This window comes from Gastrolobium bilobum, unplaced genomic scaffold, assembly GCF_033153095.1.
Source record: "Gastrolobium bilobum isolate Gb01-03AN ecotype WA unplaced genomic scaffold, APGP_CSIRO_Gbil_v1 utg47204, whole genome shotgun sequence".
In the NCBI taxonomy this organism is placed as follows: Eukaryota; Viridiplantae; Streptophyta; class Magnoliopsida; order Fabales; family Fabaceae; genus Gastrolobium; species Gastrolobium bilobum.
In genome coordinates this window covers 37,213-59,820 of record NW_026895562.1, presented here as the reverse complement: position 1 = coordinate 59,820, position 22,608 = coordinate 37,213, and the positions used below count along the sequence as shown (strand labels likewise).

Here is a 22,608-nt window from a genome sequence, read left to right as displayed (position 1 = left end):
TTCCTAAACTCCTTGAACTTTTCAAAGGCTTCGGATTTATATCTCATTAGGTACACGTACCCAAATCTTGATTTGTCATCAGTAAAGGTGATGAAATAGGAGTATGCTCCTCTAGCCTCTATAGACATTGGCCCACAAACATCAGTGTGAATGAGTTTTAATAACTCACTAGCCCTATGACTCTCAAGCCCTTTGGGCTTGTGACAAGTCATTTTCCCAGCTAGACAAGATTCACATTGTCCATAGGATTCCAAATCCATGGAATCTAGGTATCCATTTGCATGCATCCTAGACAATCTTGTTTCGTTTATGTGCCCTAGTCTACAATGCCAAAGATAAGATTAATTATCTATCCTAGGTCGTTTCACGGCTATATTGAGCACTTCAGTTCCCATTTCCAGAACATACAATCCATTTATTAAAGAAGCAGTACCATAAACAATATCATTCGAAATGATAGAAAATGTACCATTCTTAATACTAAAAGTAAAACCATCTTGTTCTAAACAAGAAATAGAAATAATGTTTCTAGAAATGTTTGGAACATAAAGACAATTATTCAAATGCAATAAAAGGCCCGTAGGCAAAATAAGGTCGGCATCTCCAACAGAATGAGCAGCAACCCTTGCTCCATTGCCAACGCGGAGGTCCACCTTTTTTCTTTCCAATCTCCTTGGGCTCCTAAGCACCTGCAACATATTACAGATATGAGAACCACAACTGGTATCCAATACCCATGAGGTAGGATTAACACAAGAATAATTTACCTCAATCATGAAAGTACCTGAGGTAGAAGCATCACCATGCTTCTTGTCCTTCACACTCTTCAGGTAGTCTGGACAATTCCTCTTCCAATGGCCTTTCTTGCCACAATGGAAGCACTCAGCATCGCTTTTGTCCTTGGATGCACTCTTACCCTTCTTTTTTCCTTTCTTCTTCTTGGGTTTTCCTTTGGGTTTAAGGGAGTCTCCTTTCGCAGGCTCCTTGCCCTTACCTTTTGCCTTGCTAGGCCCACCAATCAGAAGAGCATGTGTCATATGCTTCTTGATAGACACTTCAGCAGTTGTTAACATGCTTAACAATTCAGGCAAGCTCACAAGCATCCCATGCATGTTGTAATTCATAATGAATTGACTGAAGGAAGGTGGAAGCGAGGTCAGGACTAAGTCATTACTTAGCTCAGCATCCATCACGAAGCCTAGATTTCCTAGCTTCTCAATGAGCCCGATCATCTTAAGAACATAACTGCTCACAGACATGTTCTCAGACATCCTGCACGAGAACAATTCTCTAGAGGCCTCATACCTCTCATGCCTGCCTTTAATGTCATACAACTCCTTGAGATGTAAGACAATAGAAGGAGCATCCATATGCTCATGCTGCTTTTGCAGTTCAGGCGACATGGATGCCAACATGATGCAGACAATCAACACATTGTCATCCATGTGCTGTTTGTGGGCCTCGAAATCAAATTCCGCGAACCCATCTTCCCCTTCCCTAGGAGCTACGGGCAATGCAGCATCCAGGACATAAGCTATTTTTTTGGCCCTAAGAACAATTCTTAAGTTCCGATACCAGTCCATAAAGTTTGAACCGGTCAGTTTGTTCATATCGAGTATTGAGCGCAGTGACAATGGATTAGTCATACTAAAAACTGAAAAAGATGTAAAGATGATTTAATTAATATATTTAGACATGTTGTATAAACAAATCATTAAAGACTTTAAATAATTTGCCACTCCCACTATTTTATCTAAGTCAATGACCCTTCCCATTTGACTTAGGGTTAATCTACTTTTAGATTTTACCTTAGTGAGATTAAGAGTGCGATTATCTATTTTAACCCCCGTCTGTGACCGCAAGATTAATTTAAATAATGGGTTGATCCTCATCAACAGTATCTCATATCCTCTCATAACATTAGGTTGACAACTCCTTGTCACTTAGTGGTGCATCTCATGCAACCAACCTAGCATTATTACCCTAAGCACATAAGTCCGGCTGAGCCTGCAACTTAGGTCTCAGTTAAGTATTAACCAGCACCCTAAGTGTCTAACACTTCTAATACTACTCTTACTCAACGAAACAGTGGGTCCCAACTGAGTTGTGGAGCACCGCTATGTAGAGGAGGTTCGAGTAATATTGGTGGTGGGAGGTAATCATATGCTTAATAATTTATTCCTTTCAGGGTTCTTTTTATTTGGGGTTTATTAGGTCTCATCAAACGCATTTATATTATTATCATGCTAGTCGTTATCCTATGTCAAACATCTATCGGATTACACTAGTCGTAATTGGACATGCATAATAATACATACAAACGTGATTTGTCGAATTCATGTATATTATTCGTTCAAAACATAAAAGCATACATGCATATAAAACAGTTTTATTTGAGATGGTCATGGTACTCGTGCATTTGTCCATCTTGCTTCTCAAGCATCGGCTCCTCGTCGTTTATACGCCACTAGCCTAATTCTCTAATTACATATAATTAAAGAAACTCCAAAACATCTTTGGAGGGACAAATAATAAAAATTCAAAATTCAAAATTTAAATTACAACTCTAATTAAAATAGAGCAAAATTACACATTAATTTAAAATTTGAAATTCGAATTTCGGGCACCATGACCATCCCCTTCCAAATTGCACCTGAAAATTTAAACAGCTTGCAAGCACATAATATCAAATATTATATAAATATTTGCTCACTTTTATTTTGATAATTTAAAAATTAAAATATCAAAACAAGAATCAAAATTTAAAAATTTTCCAATTTTCTCCCAATGGTCGAATTTTGCATCTTTATGCATAATTCAAATCTTTGTCAAATCTTTCTCAAAGATCACAAAAATTAAACCATTTATTCAACCATAACTCATGTGGCCGAACCATACATCATCATATACAAAAATTTTATTAAATAAAACCATGGAGAAAATAATGCATTTGAATATTCACATCATGGCAGAATCATATTCCCTTTTCAAAAAAAATGTTTCCTTTGAAAACTTTCACAAAGAATCAAAACAAACAAAACCATGAGGTCATGTAGATATATGAACACCATAATCATTTCATAAAAAAAATCCACATGCAAAGAATTAATCTTTAACAAAAAGACCTTTTGACCGTGAGAAAATTAATTTCACAAACAAAGTACCATCACCCGCCGATGGTAAAGCGACCAGGCTCTGATACCACTTGAAAGTAAAATGGTCTTGAAGGCCGTAGCATGTGAGAGGGAAAAACAAAATTTTTCTTATGCGGAATCACACATGCAATCAAGAATCATGCTTTATGGCAGAATGATATTACCTCTGTTTGTGAGTTCAAAACTCCAAGACGATCAGTGTTAGGTTTGAAGGGTTCAAACCCTCTAACGTTGATCCACACCACCCACGTCAAGATGCAAGAACTCTTCTTGTCAAGCCACCAATTGACCACCACAGAGAGGCTTGCTACGCGCTCAATAGGTGAAGAAGGAGGCTAGGTAAATGTGTTTTAGAAGAGTGAAGTCTTCAGCATGAAAACTTCACAAGAGTGGGAATGGATTGCAGTAGAATTGGCTAGGTCTTTTTCTGAAAAACTTAAAGAGAACTTGCCCATAGTATGCGCACAAGAGAGTGAGAGAGTTAGTGAAATCAAATCAGAATTTTCACTTAAAAAACCAATGAAAGTGGCTCACAAGAGAGGAGAAAAATGTGGAGTTGTTGCAATTCAAAATTCCCAACAACCTACCTTTGAATCCTCATGAGACTAGGTCTCTATCTAGTCAAGATTCTGAACTAATGGTCATCATATGACCATCCTATTCATGCGCCTCATTCAGCCCCAAAAGGGGTCCAGATACTTTGAGCTGTTGCATTCAAGTTTGAACCAACTAGCTCACTGATTCTCTCAACAACCAAATCTGATTGCAGCTTGTTTGTTTGAAAAAGATGACACTCATCTCCAACCAAAGTGGCGCCCCATATCAGCCCTTGGAGATCTCCATAGATCTTCTCTTGATACAAGGGATTTGTTCCAACAAGATGTCATCTTATCCTTTTGTTATGAAACAACTTTTCATAGCCAATTCAAATTCGAATTCAAACATTTAAATTCAAACGTTCAAACATTTAAATTCTAAATTCAAATTCAAATTTCAAATTTCAAATTTCAAATTTCAAATTCAAAATTCGAATTTCAAAATTCAAATTCAAATTTCAAATTTCAAAATTCAAATTTCAAATTTCAAATTCAAAATTTAAATATTTGATAATTAATTTAACTAATTAAATTAATTAGTAATGTCTTGGATCATCCAAGCCCATTAACAATACCATGTGCCCTCTCTCTCTTAGGTGGGCTTCCAAACTTCATCTCGGGCTAACAACTATTATTAGGCCCCATACCTTTAATGCTATATCATCATGACATTAAGGTGTTAGTGTGTGACCCATTAGGTCCAACATAGCCACTGACATAAATGAGCTCGGGCCCAACAAGCCCACAACCCATTTAATGACAACACAAAGCACTAGCAATGCTTTGTTGCCCCAGAGCTAGTTAGATAAATGACTTGATCATCCTATTACACATATTTGGTTTCCGTATGTATTTCTTTTCGTCTCAGTTACCTTCCCATAAAACCTAGGGTAAGGAAGCATATCAACCCTTGCAGTTTAGGGTAAGCTTTATTCGAAATAGAGAATCTTCAATTTACTGACTCTAAAGGCAGATCATCTCATGATCTCTTTTACTATGCATAGATTCCCGAGTCCCTGTAAATGTCATTCCGATTTCTCCGGTTCACAGATAACCTAATTTCTCACAGAGATTTGACGAATTCCTTCAGCTTATCACCCTAGCCCTGTGCTCTTTCAGGACAAGCCCAACAGTATACCTATGAGTCTCCATGTTTCAGGCAGACGAGGTATACAGTCAAAGCATGCCTTCTAGAACACAGTCTAGGTAATAGCTTCTGGTCTAAGGAAAGACATACCCAAATATAAAGAGACTACTCTAATGATACTCTCTGTGAGATTTCCTCATAGAGTCTCTTTTGTGGGTCTGTTCAGTGCGAGCTATACCCTTATAGATCCACCCACGACTTTAGCTAAGACATCTCCATATTTGTAGCTCATGAGGTCTTTACCTTGCATCCGAATACAAGTAGATAAGTCGTGTTAGTCTTACCCGAGATCACTGATCCCCATTCTCGGTGTCTCTAGACTAGGAACATAAAATTAGGAATAAATATCCAGTATCCTTGAATCCTCATGATCGTGATCTCATGACAGATACTCAAGAGATACTTATTTTATTCCAAGGGGTTTATCCAGTTACTTATATAAAATATTAACAGTAATATTGAGACAAAATATGAAACAGGATAAATAGTGCTTTTATTTATATGCGACAATACAAAGGTCCACATATGTCCTAATCTAATTGAAAGATTGTCTCTAGGACATCCATATACTAACACCTTATACATCATTATAGGTCAAATTATCACATACTCAATACATCCCAACATTATTCCTTCCAATTCCACAACATCATACCAACCTACCATCCATTTAAACACCATTTACAACCATACAACCTCAACTACACAATTTTTACATCATTTTTCCTCCAAACCCTTTATGGTTCGAATTCTTCAAGGAAGTCCACACCAACGCTTTCAATCCAATTTAACACTTTCACATGTCTTACAATCTCATTATTAACCCATACCAATGCTTTACAACTCAATTATCCAATCCCATCATCATGACCATTCATAAAGTATTGAAATCTCATCATAAAATTTCCAAAGTTAAAAATTCCAAATCACAATAATTTTTATTACATCAATCATCATCATTTATCATTCTAAGCATTTAATTCCAAAGGAGACATACCATTTAATGCTCATAACTACCATAACTCAATTTACAACTTCAAAACCCTCATCCAATTTATGATCTCCATTAAAACTCAAAGAGAGTCTGAAAACTTACCACCAATAGCTCCCTAGGATCCAAGGGGATGATCTCCAACCAATGGTTCAACACAAAACTCCCCAAAATTTCTCCAAAGAGTTACAATTTTCGTGGTTGATGGGGTTTTCTCCCTCCACCATGCTCCTCACAAGATGCATTCCACATGAAAGTCATACACAAGAGTGTGGGGAACAACTTTGTAGTTGAAAGTTTTTCCTAAAAGTGACTAGAAAAAGAGTTAGATTTCAAAAGTCCAAAGCCCCTTCCATTGCCAAAGAGTTCGACGAGTTTCAAGAGAAGAGGAGAGAGAATGGCTGATTTTCATGTGTTTGGTGGTTTTAAACCACTTAAATCACTTAAAGTGGGTCCCACATGTTACTTAACTTTCTTAAATCCTCAAAATTAATCCAAAAATTCATAACCTACGTATTTTTTTCGTTCACGTCATATTTTTACTTCCTAAAAATACTGATCATAATTTCACGCTTATCGGTACAATTATACCGCAGTATTTTACACCGGAAAAATCACTATTCACCAAAATTTTCGAAACTTGCCTATGCACTCGATTTTTCGTTCTGAATCCATTTCTGCCATTATTTTTACCATTTGAGGTCTTCTACTCAATTTTTCATGTGTAGGGATACGTGTTTGGTAAATTATCATTTTGCCCTTTTTACGTATTTTGGCCCTAATTTAGGATTTTCACTAATCCTACCATTTAATCATCATATCTCATATAATTATACATTTAGAAATACGATGTGTTATACTAAGTTATCTTTTCCCCTATTTTGGGCTTGGGTCCCAACGGGTAGTTGGTGCTAATGTCACTCATTCGCAATGTTTTCCTCAGCCCGAGTGCTACAGCTCTGCTTTTCAATGCTACAGCTCTGACCTGCAATAAAATAGCAAAGGCAATAATTGGCTCTAACACTCAAGATATTATCAAATAACAACACTTAGCATATTTCTCATTCAAATCATGAAAGGATAAAATTCATGTAATAATCATGTGAATCCAAGAAAATTATGCATAAGTAAAGCATCAAACCATCAAATAGAAGCCTAAAAATAACTCTCCACAAGAGAGTTATCAAGCAGCAACTTAGCCTAGAGTAATATTTGTATCCATTGGATCTGTCTAGCTCATCAGATCCACCACTTTATCTTCAAGTGTCATCTCATTGGTGTGCATTAAAATCCCATCTGGCACAAAATGGTGATAGTGAACACAACACAAATTAACTTCAGGATTGAAAAGATGAACTTGCTCGATGATATTTTTGTATGTCTTCTTGGCCTGATTCACCTAGTATTGTTGATATTAGAAACATCCTTTTCAAAGGTAGCATTAGACTCTTTTAAAAAGGCCACTAAAGCTTTAAGGGTAGTGACGACCTCCTTGGCAAGCTCATCCTTGTCCTTTTGAAATTTCTTATGATTTTTCTTAAAGGAAGAAAAGGCCTTTTCAGTTTCTTCCCATTTCTTCACTGGGGACTTCTGATCTGGACCTGATATATACGAGATGAAGGAATAATCCAATAAAGGCCCAGAAGGCCCAAGAATCACAAACTTAACCTTAAAGGAACCAAATCTATCTCGTGTATGAACTATGGGCATCTCGCCTACTTGGCTGATGATGTGCCTTCAGCATATAGATATTTCAGAGTAAAAAGAATAAGGATTTGACAGTAATTCAGTGATAAAAAGTATTAATTTTAATGAATTATTGATAATCCATCTTCAGACACACTTTCACTGTGATTCTATATTTTTGTAGGAGGAAGCATGGAAAGAAGATTTTTACAAACAACAGTTTCACGCGAATAGCGTGATAATCATACTGATCGCGCCAGAAAGAGCCATGTCCACTGCCTTCTCATGCTAATGGCATGAATTTCACGCTAATAGCGTGAAAACTAAGGAACTTAACGCTAATAGCGTGATTGTCATGTTAATGGCGCCAATGTTGAAGACAAATAGAGCCAACCTACTGTATCTTCACGCAACTAGCGTGAAGCTCACGCTGAGTGCGCCAAGTACAGGGATCCTCAACTAATCGTCTGCGCGGATCGCACGAAGTTGGCGCTGATCGCGTGGACATTGCTGCGAATGCAGTCTGATTTTATGGGATTTGATAAAAATGGAAATTTAATCAATTATCTCATGAGATTATGACCTGATTGGATTGCTGTGTATAAAAAGGGAGTCAAAAACAAAAAGAAAACAACTTTTGCACGGAGAGAATTACGAAGGCAGAGATCGGAGAGCAACTCTTGGCGATTGAAAGACTCAAGAATTCTTCTTCGCCTTCTCTGGTTTTAGTCTTTTATGAACTCTTTTATATTTATTGAATTGTCAGACATGAATATGTCAGGCTAGTCTTTTATTATTGTTGTAAGGGTCACAACCATTGATGTGAACCCTTTGTAGTTTGATTAATTTTTACACTTGTTTATTCTAATTGAATTTATTTTCTTTTGCTCTTCATCTTTTAATTCTTCTAGAATTGATCACTCTATCCGGATTGCGAGGGTTAAGATTTTCAATAGGGATATTGAAATTCTAATTCCAGACAAAAAGGAAAGTAACTGTTCATGTATGCACTAGGGATAGGCTACATGAACTGCAAATGTTAAGGATTCACTGATTCAAAAGTTTAACCTAAAAATAGATTTCTAAGGGATTAGGATTCTAATAGGGTTAATAAAGGTAAGATCACTAAAGAATTAGGGCTTAACTAATCAATTAAAAGATGGTAAATTGTTTGATCAATGGTTAAATTAAATGTAAACATTAATTCAGATTATAAGGTGGGGATCATAAAGGTGTTGGCGTCTCTTTACCGCAATATTCTCTTAAATATTTTCTCAATCTTAATCTGTTGTTCTCGAGTTTTAAAAAGAATTTTTGAATTATTCACAGTTTCTTGAATTGTTCTCAATTTTCACAACTTACAATTGTTCTTAAACCAATTTTATTTATCCAACAAGAGAGGAATAATTATAATAATTTTGGTGCCTCAATCCTCGTGGAGACGATACTCTCCTCATCATTTTATTACTTGGAATGATTGGTACACTTGCCGATTTTTCACAACAGCTGACAAGCCAAAATTAACTTAGTAACCAAGGAAACATCATTGCTAAGATCAGCAGCTCATGGTAACTTGATCTCCATATGAACCCCATGAATACATGGCAGGACCAGCTCACCAGAAAATATACTAGGGTTAGCCTAACTATATGCTTCTCGCCCAAGAAATAGCCTATGAAATGTCACCATTCTCCTCCAATGAGAATTGACACCACCATTAGAAAGGTGACATAAAGTAAGGAATCCTACCACTTTAAATACAGAGGCATTCAACACAGATAAAATCATTCATCCTTGAATACTTGAAATATATTGAATATTAAATTGATATGAGCGTCAGAGGGTCTTACAAGTACGCCCCAGTCTCCTCAAATTGTTAAGACATTATGCATTCCAGATCAATCATCTCGTCAAGTAGCCAATCATCTCGACAAGCTTATTTGTCATCAATCATTCTCTTCATCAACATTCTTTACCTTCAACCTTGTGTGATCAGGCTAAGCACAATATCTGTTAGACCGATCAATAAATATATTTGTGTGAGTATAGTGTTGTTAATTATTTGCACACTACACACCAAAAACAAGTCAATATGTTAATATGTCTATTGTAAAGGGGATTTCACATTTTAGTATATTTTTTATAAAAAAAAAGATCAATATAAAAAGATAACATTAAATATATGACTTTAGTATATCTCATGTTGTAGGAGATAATTTTTATCTCCTACGCACATATAAAAGTGTGTGAGACCCATATTTTCTCTTTCTTTATTTTATCCTCACATAGGCCCATGTGGTCACCACACACTTTTATGTGTGCGTAGGAGATAAAATTATCGCCTACAACATGAGAAATATTAAACCTTAAATATATATATATATATATATATATATATATATATATATATATGTTTTCTTTTTTTGTTTCTTCTTTTCATATGGGCCCACATGAGTCCACACACTTTTATGTATGTGTAGGAGATAGTCGTATCTCCTACAACTCGAGAAAACATATTCCCTATATATATGGAAAAAATATTAGTCCTTTTAAAGGACATATATTTATGTTATTTTAAGAGAGAGAAAAACACAACCTAATATTTTTTATTTAATTTTTTTTCAAAAAAAAATCACTCCCTTTCTCTCCCATGATTTCAATTGCTTGCGTCGTTCTCTTGCTTAAAATGACATAACTCAATGTCCTTTAAAAGGATAAACACTAAACCATATATATATATATATATATATATATATATATATATATATTACTATTATTTATTTAAATACTTAAATATAAATGTAAAATATATTACTTTAAATGAGTAATAGTAATAAATATTTATAAATCTATATTTTCATATAATTTAAATGAGAAATTAATTATAACAGTGTTGAAGATAAATAAAAATTAAACATTATAAAAATGAAAATTAAATTTTATAATAATATAGACAATTAATTTCAAAAACTATTTATCATTATTATTGTAATCCTAAGATAAAAACATAAAATGTGAACCGATAAGCAAAGTGTAAATCATTAAGATAGTCTTATATTTGATAATTAATAAGCAATTGCTATTTTGATACATCCCAAGACAATTTTACATACCTATATAGAATATAGATAGATACTATTATTCATTAAATTATAAAAATATCGATTGCACTCATTTAATTTTTAAACATTTAAAATCACCCAATTTGTTAGAAAATCGATTAACTTCTTCAAATAAACTAGATCAGATTAATTAATGTAGGTGTTTATTTTGTTCTAAAGAATAGAACCCAAAATCTTCAATTGGTTCATTATTTTTTAAAGAATGATACTATTTTACACACAAAAAATGGCTTTTACGAAGCTAATAATGTGACAATGCTATTTTTAGCCCAAACTCTTAAGTGGAATGCATAATAATTAACCTCCACGTGATGCCTAAAAAAATCAACTTCTCTCTCAGAATTGTTGTTATCTGTGCTATGTTTCACAAGCCAAGATTGGCTAAAATTAAAATTCTTTGACAGCATAATGGAGTGCATTTATTTGTAGTAAGACCACAAAAAAAAAAGATCAAGTACGCAATTTTAATTTGACTTCGTTAGAAGTAGAGGTGGCAGGCGAGGTGAACTTTTGAAATTAGGCTGAAAAACTCTGTCAGTCTTGCCCCGTTTGATGGGTTGGCCTGTCAGTCCGAGCCTATTTTACATTGATCCGTTTCGATTCGACTATGTCCGCCATCAACCCATCGAAAAATAAACATATCGCTCCCCGTTTTGCTTTTGAAATGAGTTAAAAAATTCAACTCATTTTATCCCATTTAATTAATGGTACGAATTAACTCGCCGAACCGAACCCGTTTTATCGGCTCTAATTAGAAGAGCACAAACATAAAAAAAGGGTAGAGTTAGACACTTGCACAGGCTTAGAGGCAAAAGTATAAAAAGAAGAAGGAACAGGGGTGAGAGTTGCAAAAAGAAAAGATAGGAAGGGAGGGAATAGCAAAAAGAAGTTGGGAAAGATAAAAAGTAGAGCTGCCTACCAAATCCAGCACTAACTTAATTGTAACCACTCGTCTTTCTCACCAACTCGGTCAAATACTCTCTCTTAGCATTACTTCTCAGAAAAAGAAGGCCTCCGAGTCAATTGCACCTCTTCTTTCTCTCCACCACCTCCCATTTATATTCCTCCTACCCTCTTATCTCACCTCAATTACTTTCCACGTCCCATTCTCTCTTTCTTTGTGCTCACAACACAACACAACAACACAACACAACCATGGGTAGATCTCCTTGTTGTGAGAAAGAGCACACAAACAAAGGAGCTTGGACAAAAGAAGAAGATGAGCGTCTCATTAACTACATCAAGATTCACGGTGAAGGCTGTTGGAGATCTCTTCCTAAAGCTGCTGGTAAACTTTCCTTCTTCTCCCTTCACCATATTAAATGTACCTTCTTCTTTTCTTCCCCTAATATTCATGTATATTTTAATTAATTAATGTTGTTAACAACACAGGCTTGCTTAGATGTGGCAAGAGTTGTAGACTCAGATGGATTAATTACCTTAGACCTGATCTCAAAAGAGGAAACTTCACTGAACAAGAAGATGAGCTTATCATTAACCTTCACAGCTTACTTGGAAACAAGTATGAAACACAAAATCATTTTGTGAAATACAAAAAAAAAAAAAATTATTTTTATTATTGTTTTTTTTTTCTTTTTTCCGAATGAGAAATTCTGAAATTGTTTTATTTTATGATTTTTTTTCTCAGATGGTCTTTAATAGCTGCAAGGTTACCAGGAAGAACTGATAATGAAATAAAAAACTATTGGAACACTCACATCAAACGAAAACTCTATAGCCGTGGAATCGACCCACAAACTCATCGTCCACTCAACAGTTCATCCACTTCGACGGCCACCGCCACCGCCACCGCCACCGCCACCGCAACTGCCACCACAGTTCCACCTGCTAACTCTACTACTACAGTCCCTGTGGTCACAACAAGCACTAAGAAAACGAACAACCATAACATTAACAACAACAACAACATCAGTTTTCAGTTAGTGAGTGGTTATGCCAACACAAACATTGGAACCGATTTAAATGGTGAAGATTCGAATAGCAGCAGCGGCGTTACCACAGAGGAAGCTTATCCTCATGATCAAGTGAATTTGGACCTTTCCATTGGGCTTCCATCTCAGCCTCATGCTTCTTCCGTGAACACAGACAAGTTAAAACAAGAACAACAAGAACCACCACCACCAAATGTTTTGTACCAATGGTATGGGAATGTTACTAGTCAAGGTGTGTGCCTGTGTTACGGTCTAGGGTTTCAAACCAAGCAAGCATGTAGCTGCAAAGCCATGGGTACTACCACCACAACCACCACCGATAATAGTTTGTACAGATTTTATAGACCCATGAATATTTAGAGCTTTAGAAGTTAGTGTTAAATGTAATGTTGTGATATTGTTCTTAGTTAACATGGAAAATGGAAATACTTGTAGAATTCCAAAATTTTGAGAAAAATTTCAATTTTTTTTTTAGTGTTAATATTTTATTTTATAATATTAAATTAAGGGTAAATGATTTCAGTGTTAATGGAGATAAATTAACTTTTGGTGAGCTCAAAACGAAGTCGTTTTGGAACAAAAATTAAGGTATTTTTGTAATTATAATATATTGCAGAGTTATAATATCATTATAATTTTTTAATCTTATAATTCAAAACGACGTCGTTTTGAGCTCACTGGAAATAACTTTATCTCTCGTGACGAGAGAAATACTTTTCCCTTGAATTAAACTTTTAAACATGAAGTGGCTAAAATTCTTCTCTTGGCCTTTTCCGTTTGAGATTTGGTTGAATGTGAGACTAAACGCTAAATAAAATTTTTGGGTAATTGTGGTTTTACTTTGCCCGCACTCCAACAATTAATGTTTAATAAAAGAAAGATCATTCTTCCTTCATCGTATAATGGCCATATTTGGTATTTGGGTCATGAATCTAAACTAATTAATTAAATCAGCCAAAACATGATTAGAACATTCAAATAATGCATTATTTAAATCTCCCTTGCTTCCTTCTAATCTAACAACATAACATATTCTAAAATGGTCAATGTTATTGATTAAACTCGATGGTAACCTGTTACTGGGTAAAATTTGAATATTCCTGGCGTATTACTACTGGAGGCTCAGTAATGAGTTGTTATGTTTGGTATGTTACAGTAAGTTTGAGATATGCTCCAACACTGACCAGTGCCAGTGACAGTGGTTACTGGTCAAGCAACCCAATAAATCATCTTATAGCGTTTAGGTAGGAGACAGCTTTTGAATGCAAACCTACCATTTACTGTCCCCGGAAGAAGACAATTATTATGGGAAAACTGGGTACTATACTTGACAAAGTCTCTTTCACATTATTGATATATACATAGGGAAATATTATTCTTATGCAACATAAGATAACATCTTTTTCCTACACACCCATTGATTTCCGTGTAGTTTAATTTGTAATTTTTTATTTTTTATAAGTGAGTGGACCCCACCTATAATTGTGTCTATGGTAGGAGATAACACTCTCCTACAACATGAGATTACTAAATCCCATATACATATACACTACAAGGTTATCTCCCAAAGGAGAAAAACTTGAATGCATAAAATTATCCAACTCGGTGTTTTTCTTTTATTAAAAGGAAATTTTTTTTGGTCCTTTTTACCCTTTTTTTATATATTTTCTTTTAAATCCTAAAAGTTTTCTCTTTTTATTAAAAGAAAACACTCAATTCGGTGGTTTCAGTACATTGGAATTTTTCTCCTCCAAAAGCCAATACTCTGCTATTTCAATAAGTAGCTGGGCAGCACCTCAGTCTCTATGCCCTTGCTTGGTCTACATCATGTATAATTTTTGTATTTACATACTGCAAAGTATAACTTGAAATTGGAAAATGTTATGGCACCTATTAATTGCTCTATTTTATTTTATTTTTTTCCTTACAAAATTTGGCTTGTGATTCAGTTGGTTTGACATTCTTCTAATCAACTATAAACAATTGGTTTGTGATTCATTTTTTTCGTGATATTAATATCTTGGGCAAATATTGACGCGTATATTTCATTTATGACATCATCTACAAGCTACTCATGACTAACTATTATTTTAACGACAGTTCTTATTATAATTTCCATTTTTTTTAAGATCTTCGGTTTTGTAAACAAATTATGTATCCGTCTTATCATATTTGATGTACTAAAAGGTTTTGCATCTATTTATTTTGTATTTGTGTGCCTTCTATATGCTTTTTTTTTAGAGTTTTTTTACTAAAATGCTGGACTTTTATATTATCAAAGATGAAGTTTTAGAGATGAGTAGTATAAATGTTTCCAAGCTACAAAGGACTTTGCTTTAAATCTTTGAGATTAAATCATGTGATAGGGGGTCAGAATTAAGTGTACAAAATACCAAATTTGGATTAAGTGTAAATTTCCTTAAACAGATTGATGTACATCTGATCTCAAAGTTTTTGTCCTTGATGCTGAGTGTGAGGAAGTTGTAAATATTGTTCTATATATGAAAATGAAGTAGAAAAGTACTTGAAACTCATTTGGAACTTTTTTATTCTAATTTCTCGTGTTGATTGGTCGTGAGTTATAAGTAAATATTCAAAATTTGAGGAGTTCATTGCATTTTCCCAAAACAGAATAAAATCTTCGTACGTAGGCTTGGAAAACGACCTGTCTAAAGAAATGTTGTTATTTCATTTTTCTATTGTCTAATAACCTCGATATCTGAAATTTATTTTAGGTTATGATTAAGTCAAGTTATGTAAATTTATTCAGCGAACATATTAAGACTGTACTTTAGAAGGAAAAAATAAATAAATTAAGTTCTACATCAATCCAACCAATTACAAGCATTGGTTTAATATAATATTATTGAAAAAAATTAATATTGCTCAATTTAAACTTTGGTCAACGCAGGAATCCACAACTAACACAACCAAAGTCGAAGTCCTTTCTGGAGAATTGAATCAAAACGACCAAGCTTTAAAGAAATACCCAACAAAAAATGAAAAAAAAAATTCCTCAGATTTTGAAGTTTTCCCATCTTCTAGAAACAAAATTATTAATGATGTATATTAATGCGAATCTTATCATTCAAGAATTCAAGTAACATATATAAAAGACGTGAGGTAACTGAAAATAGAAGACTCGAATCAAATTTTCTGCAACTAGTTATCCAACAGATGATTTACCTAATTAAAAATAAAGATAAAAAAGTACAATGATAGAGGAGTTTAAATCACAAAAATTGATCGATACATAGCACTTATCCTGAAAATCAATGTTAGACCTTTGACATTTTTTTATGAACAAGAAAACTCTTGTTAGACTAGTCTGTGGCTATTTGATAATAATGAGCGCATTGATATTGTTTTTTTTTAATGATATTACTAGCTACATAATAATGTATTCAATTAAGGTTTTGGTGAACGATATATAACCTACAGCGCTAGTGGCGAGGGACATGGCCCACAACACGTGGTTGGGCAGAATGTAGGCAAAATATCTACAAGAATATATATTTATATATATATAATGTATGTGTGTGTATAGGTAAACGGAATAAATAAAAAGAAAACAAAAGAAAAACATGGAAATGGCGTGTGACTGTAGAGATAGATGGGAAGGTGTTTGGTGGTGAGTGGGGCCTACAGGACAAAGACAGGAACAGAAGAGGAACCGAACATTGAGCGGTTTTGGTAGGTGGATGTTGGTGACGTCAGTTACCACACCCACCCCGTTGTCTTTTCTCATAAAGAACTTCTTGTTTTTCCTTTTTTTTGGGTCATTTTTTTAATTAATATAATATTTGAACTAGTTTAATTTAAAGTAAAATTAATTTATAATTTCATTTCTCGTAAAAATTATTAAAACTAACATGCACTAATTTATTTGTGAGTAATAATATGTCTTATAAAATTCTGCTCACGTTAAGTGTGTGACCTGATTCTTATTGTGTATTATATTATAGGAAATAAATTTATTTTTTTATTATATAAAGGGTTTATTTTTTCTGTAATTACTGCATATAAGTTATCTGCAGTAAGCTCAATACGACGTCGTTTTGGAACGAAAATCAAGGTATTTTTGTAATTTTAATTTATTTTAGGGTATAAGAGTTTTTATATTTATAATTTTTTAAGATTTCAATACCAAAACGATGTCGTTTTAAGAATAAATGCAGATAAGTTATCTTCGTTAACTGCAGAAACATTTTTCCCATATACAAAAGTGTATAAAACTCTTCTTTTTTTTACATTGAACCCCACACACTTATTTATATATATATATATATAAGAAAATTTATTTATTATAATACAAAAATATTAACCCTTTATAATAAATTAATAATTGGTTAGTTAAGGAGGAAATAGACATATAAAAATAATAAATGGTGAAAGATGGTGCCACGTGAGTAAGTGGATGATGCCATACATGGTAACGCAGGAAGGCAAAGACACGAGGGACAGAAAGGATGTGTTCTGGAAGGCTTGGGAGATTAAGAAAAGTAGTCACACGTTACTCGCACCTAATTCTTTCGTTTTCATCTCCATGTGACTTTTCAACAGTTCCACGCTAGCATATACTTATATATGTATCTCTCTCTCTCTACGGTTATTGTGGTTTGGTTTGGTTTGGTCTGTCTCCGTTCTACCATGTGGTTTGTCATGTTGAGTTTATCAGTATTCGGTTCCTCCCAGAGCGCTATATAACTAATTTTGGCGTATACCTTATCATGTTATATGAAATAAATATTTTATACAAAATATATATATATACATAACCTACCAATAAAAAAGAGAGAAAAAAAATAAGTGAGTTTCATTCATTTTTGTATGTATTGTATAAAATATATACATAACCTACCAATAAAAAAGAGAGAGAAAAAATAAGTGAGTTTCATTCATTTTTGTATGTATTGTATAAAATAAATTATCTTATGCAATAAGAGAAATTATATCCCCAACTAATTTATATCTAAACATTATTTTGTACTTCATTTATAACACTTGTCTATTACTCGTTTGAACCTAAGAGATACTACTAATTTGATAATTTGCACTGATCAATAGTTTAATTTTATTATCAATTACAGCAAATATTTCAATTTATCAAATAATGTGCTAATATATTTTTAAATATAAATATAATTTTTTTAACACTAATAATAATATTAAATTAAATTCATGTAAACATCTCAACTTCGTATCATTTTGGTATTTCTTAACTTAAGAAGAAAACTCAAGCTAGCTTATAGTCATCTCTGGTTTTTTTTAACTCATTTAATTCAAAGAATACGAAACTCACTACAAGAAAATTGTTGTTTAGCCACGTTGAAAAACGTGGCAAATGGTGCCAAAATATGTGGCTAATAAAATTTCCTACATTTTGATCAGACGTGGCTAAAGGGGGCGTGGCAATAATTTAGCCACATTGTCTTTGCATTTAGCCACAATTTGAATGAATGTGGTAACATTTATTTAGCCACATTTGTTTTTTGGTTAGCCACCTTAGAAACATTGCTAACTTTTTTAGTTAGCCACAATATGAAAACATGGCTGATTGTGTTTAACAACGTGGCTAATTATATAAAATATATTTTTTTAAAAAAATTAAAAATATTACAAATCTTAAATCTTTAAAGAAAATGGTAACATAAAATATTTATAAAGAAATAGTTAGTAAAGTAAAACATTAACCAAAAAACCATAATATATTTTTGATATATAAATTTTCTATTGATATCATAAAAGAGTTAATAGAAGTCATGACTTTTCTAATATGAGCTAATAAGTTTTCTATTGATATAACATAAGAGAATGAATTGTCAAATAAAAGTAATCATATGTTTATCATTGTATGTCTTATACAGGAGATTATCTTCATAGGTCTTTTACAAAGAGTATGATAGTACAAATCTTCCTCTATTTGCTCTTGTATATATCCTAGTCCTCTAAAGTACTTGCTTCCATACATGTACAAGAAAATAAAAAATATTAGTTTGATATTAAGAAAAAAATGACACACTATTATAAAAAATATATTCTCTACATACCTTTCCATTAGACTCACCACTAATAAACTCTTATTTATTAAAAGTTTAAATTATATTCCCTATACATTTTGTCGTAATTGCAATGTGGTTTACTATTCATATTGAAATCCTTGCATTACTTACCAAATTTATTTTGTAGAAATTTGTGAACATTAGCCAATTGCTTTTGAGTTTGTACAAGTTGTTCCTTGGTTTCTTCATATCCAACCTTCATGTCTTCATATCCAGCCTGTTTCACTTCTAAAGATTTCACATGCTTTTTCAAGTCTTCAACTTGACTGGAGCCACCAAAATTGACAAAACCAGCCGAATGTCTAGGCATTTCAAAAACAACAAAAAGGCAAACATCAGCACCTAAACCACGCACTCGACCTGAACGTTCACCTCCATATGCTTTTCCAATTGTATCATCGGGATAAGCCAATACCTTTGATGAAACACCTAAAGTGGCAGCATGTTCTTGATCTTGAGATATGTTCTCTAATATCTTTTCCTGCAAACATTAAATGAGAATCCATCAAACAAAAGAGTTGTATAAAAAGAAAAATCTCACTGACTTAAAAAATAATGTACATTAATTTGTAAGAATGATATGTAAATATAAAAGTTACAAATTTTAAGAATAGCACCCAGTGTAATTATTTAGGTGCTATGTTTCCCAGCTTTGTGCTTCAGGCTTTCTTTCTTTGTTTCTGAACTCACGGTAGTTCTTAAATACATCACAAAATTTGATGTGCATCTCTATATGATAATTACATTGACACGCAACAGTGGAATTGATCAAGCTAGAAATGTGCACTGTAACACCCCGTGTATACCCGGTTTGTTAACATGCCATCGTATTAAGCCACGCTTAATTAAAAATACGAAATATTCTTTTTCTTTTCAATTATGACGTCATTATCATTACCAAGTTGAATTACTTAATTCATTTCCAAAACATTGCCTGTATGTAAATGCAAAAGACAGATATCTATACTGAATAACCTCATAACATAATTAAGATCATTAACTGAGTCTCTAGTCATGGCACTACAACACGTAAGCCGGGCAGCCCTGATAGTTTATACAACTCAAATCTAAACAACAATACAAAGCAGATGTGGCATGGACAATTCTCATGCTCACCAAATAAGGCAACAAGGCCCAACCGAGTTTCATATCAATAACATAACATGAAGCTAAAAACATAATAGCAACAGGCATAATCCAACATCCAATATAAGCAGAATAACAGCATATAAATCAGCTAAACTTCGGCCTCCTGCCGCTAGAGGTCTCAACCCCTGCATTACCTGAACCTGAAATGGTGCCCCAAACGTGGGGTGAGATCTCTAAACAGAAATCTCAGTAAGACAAGGGGTCCTCAAGGATCTTCCACCCCAAGCTCACTTACATGTGCAATATAAGTTCTAAAAGCAGTAATTCAATATTAGTTCCAAAATCAGTGCAATGCAGCAGATAATCATGTCATGTGTGTTATAACTATTCTACTGATCAGAGAAGTGCAGGAATACGTCTATTACCCACACAGTACCAGCCCATGCTGTACCCGCCCCCAGGACCACCCCATGGCTTCCTGGCTAGGCGAAACACCACATATATATCATAAGCATTTTGCACTTAACAACTCCATAGCATTTCAATAAAACCAGTACATGAAAACACATCATGCATATAACCATCCCCCCATGGGACATGGTGGAACAAACAATGGCTAAGCCGAGGACACGAAAGCTTACCTTTCAAGCTAGCTATCCAAATCAAGAATCCAACCAATCTCAAAGCCCAAACACAGCAGAATCACAATCTGTTTTAGACCAGCAATCGTATCAATAATCATATTCAACAAGCATAAGACACAAGGACAACATCTTTCCTTTACGTTTCATGTCTTAAGGCTTCTCACAAAGCCACAAACCCTTAATCACTTGATTCTGACTTAGTTCAATTATTACCGAAGTTCCACTTCATCAATCTAGGGTCCACAAACCCAAAACAGCCTTCTGTATGAACAGTGCAGCTACTGCTCTTCGAAAATCCAGAATATCCGGATATATGTCGGGGGCATATCCGGATATCAATATTCGGATATCTGACTAGCAATATCCGGATATCAATATCCAGATATCCATATCCGGATATCTCTAACCCAACATCCAGATATTTCGCAGCAGAACTCAGATTCTGCATTTCGCGAGATATCAATCCAAAGGTCCAACTTTTACCGATTACAGAAGCTTAAACATGCATTTCTAGGTGTGTTTAAGCTTACCCAACCTCAAGTTATTAACTTTAGTTCATTACATGCATCAAGGTTCCATTTTTAACTAAAGAAACTCAAGAACAAAGGTGGTGATCATACCCCAAGCTCAAAACAGAGGTGGATGATGCTCTTAGAGCTCACCAATTAGCCACACAACACTGACTTCACAAGGCTACGAAAATGGCACACCAAAGGTTGATTCTTTGCACAAAAGATAACTCCTTGGCACCACAAATGCCAAACCAAAGGTGCACACACTCACCAAACTCAGAGGCAGCAACAACAACCCCTCTCACAGCAACCCCAACCCAGCAAGAAGTACCCTTAACCCTCTCAATCACACGCCCAAGTGTTTGCTCATCAAAGGAGAAAGGGAATCCACAAGAAAGGAGGAGTTTTGTTGGTTTTTCTCTCAAGGAAAGAAGGTGACTAGCATGGGAGTGTGAAACTCAGAATGGAGGCACGTAGGAGGCTGAATAATGCCCTAAAAATCTGTGCCATTTAATATATATAGGCGGTTTAAGGTTAATCCCATTGTATTAGCGCAAATAACTACGCTTAGCATTTTAAGCCCAAACTTTGGAATCTGAACCTACTCATTTTCCTAAGATTTATCATATTTTTATTTTATTTTTCGTAGCACCTTTCCGGTACGCGCTTTTCCATAGCCAGTATCAGTTCTGGCACCAGTTCTGATTATTTTAACTTGAAACTTGAAATCACAGTCCTAGATATTATTCTAGAAATATTCACACACTTATTATAATTTTCCGGGATACTTCATCGGTACGCATTTATACCGAGTAGCAGAACCGGTATCTGCACTTTTCGTCAGAAAAGCGACTTTCAGCATTATTACTCACTTACCATAATTATTTAAGCCTTCTCATAATAATTAGGGTCAATTATGGAATTATTTCCTAATTCTCACATTTATTTAATTAATTTCCTTAATTAACGGTACGGGTTCTTACGTGCACGTTATAAAAATAAATTAAAACTGACTCAAACGCAAAGGAGTATTATGGAAAATGCATTCAGCTACAACAACTAAGCTTTATCCAATTAGGTGGGTGGATCAAATACTTTTATCCTATCATATCCTATCATTTGAGTGTTATTCTTAAAGTTTGTAGCCTTCATATTTACATATTATTTTTACAAATTATAGGCAGATGTATATTTTTATTTAAAACAAAAGATAAAATTATATTTTCCATATATCATTTACTTACCACCAATGATTTTCCTTCTTCATTTATGTAGTTTTCATCCTTCTTCAATAAAGTTAACAAAATAACCTCGCCTCGACATACAGGCCTTCCCAATTATGACTCCTAATATCATTAATAAAAAATAAGTTAACAAGCAATCAACACATAACAACACAATTAATTTCTAAATAAGGTAATAACCTAAAGCAATTTACCATTTCATGACCTCTTCTTGCGTTACTCTTACTACCACCAGATGTGAAACTTTAAGCTTCTTATGACTTTGTGCATTTTGCAAACTTCGTGCCTATAATTTTCAAATATAATAGTCATTACGCATCAAGTTTTTCAAAACATGCACAATGTATAATAATTTCCTATAAATAATATTTACCTTCATCTTATCACCCTTATAGTGATGCACAAAAG

At 33.9% G+C, this 22,608-nt stretch overlaps 1 protein-coding gene across 1 annotated transcript; it reads left to right on the top strand.

The window, feature by feature from the left end:
• The first annotated feature begins 11,672 nt into the window (after positions 1-11,672).
• Positions 11,673-13,115, top strand: LOC133316582 (transcription repressor MYB6-like). The gene is made up of 3 exons (XM_061518354.1): positions 11,673-11,985; positions 12,090-12,219; positions 12,346-13,115. The coding sequence occupies exons 1-3, from the start codon at positions 11,853-11,855 to the stop codon at positions 13,007-13,009; spliced, it is 927 nt and encodes a 308-aa protein (XP_061374338.1). The 5' UTR covers positions 11,673-11,852; the 3' UTR covers positions 13,010-13,115.
• The last annotated feature ends 9,493 nt before the right edge of the window (positions 13,116-22,608 follow it).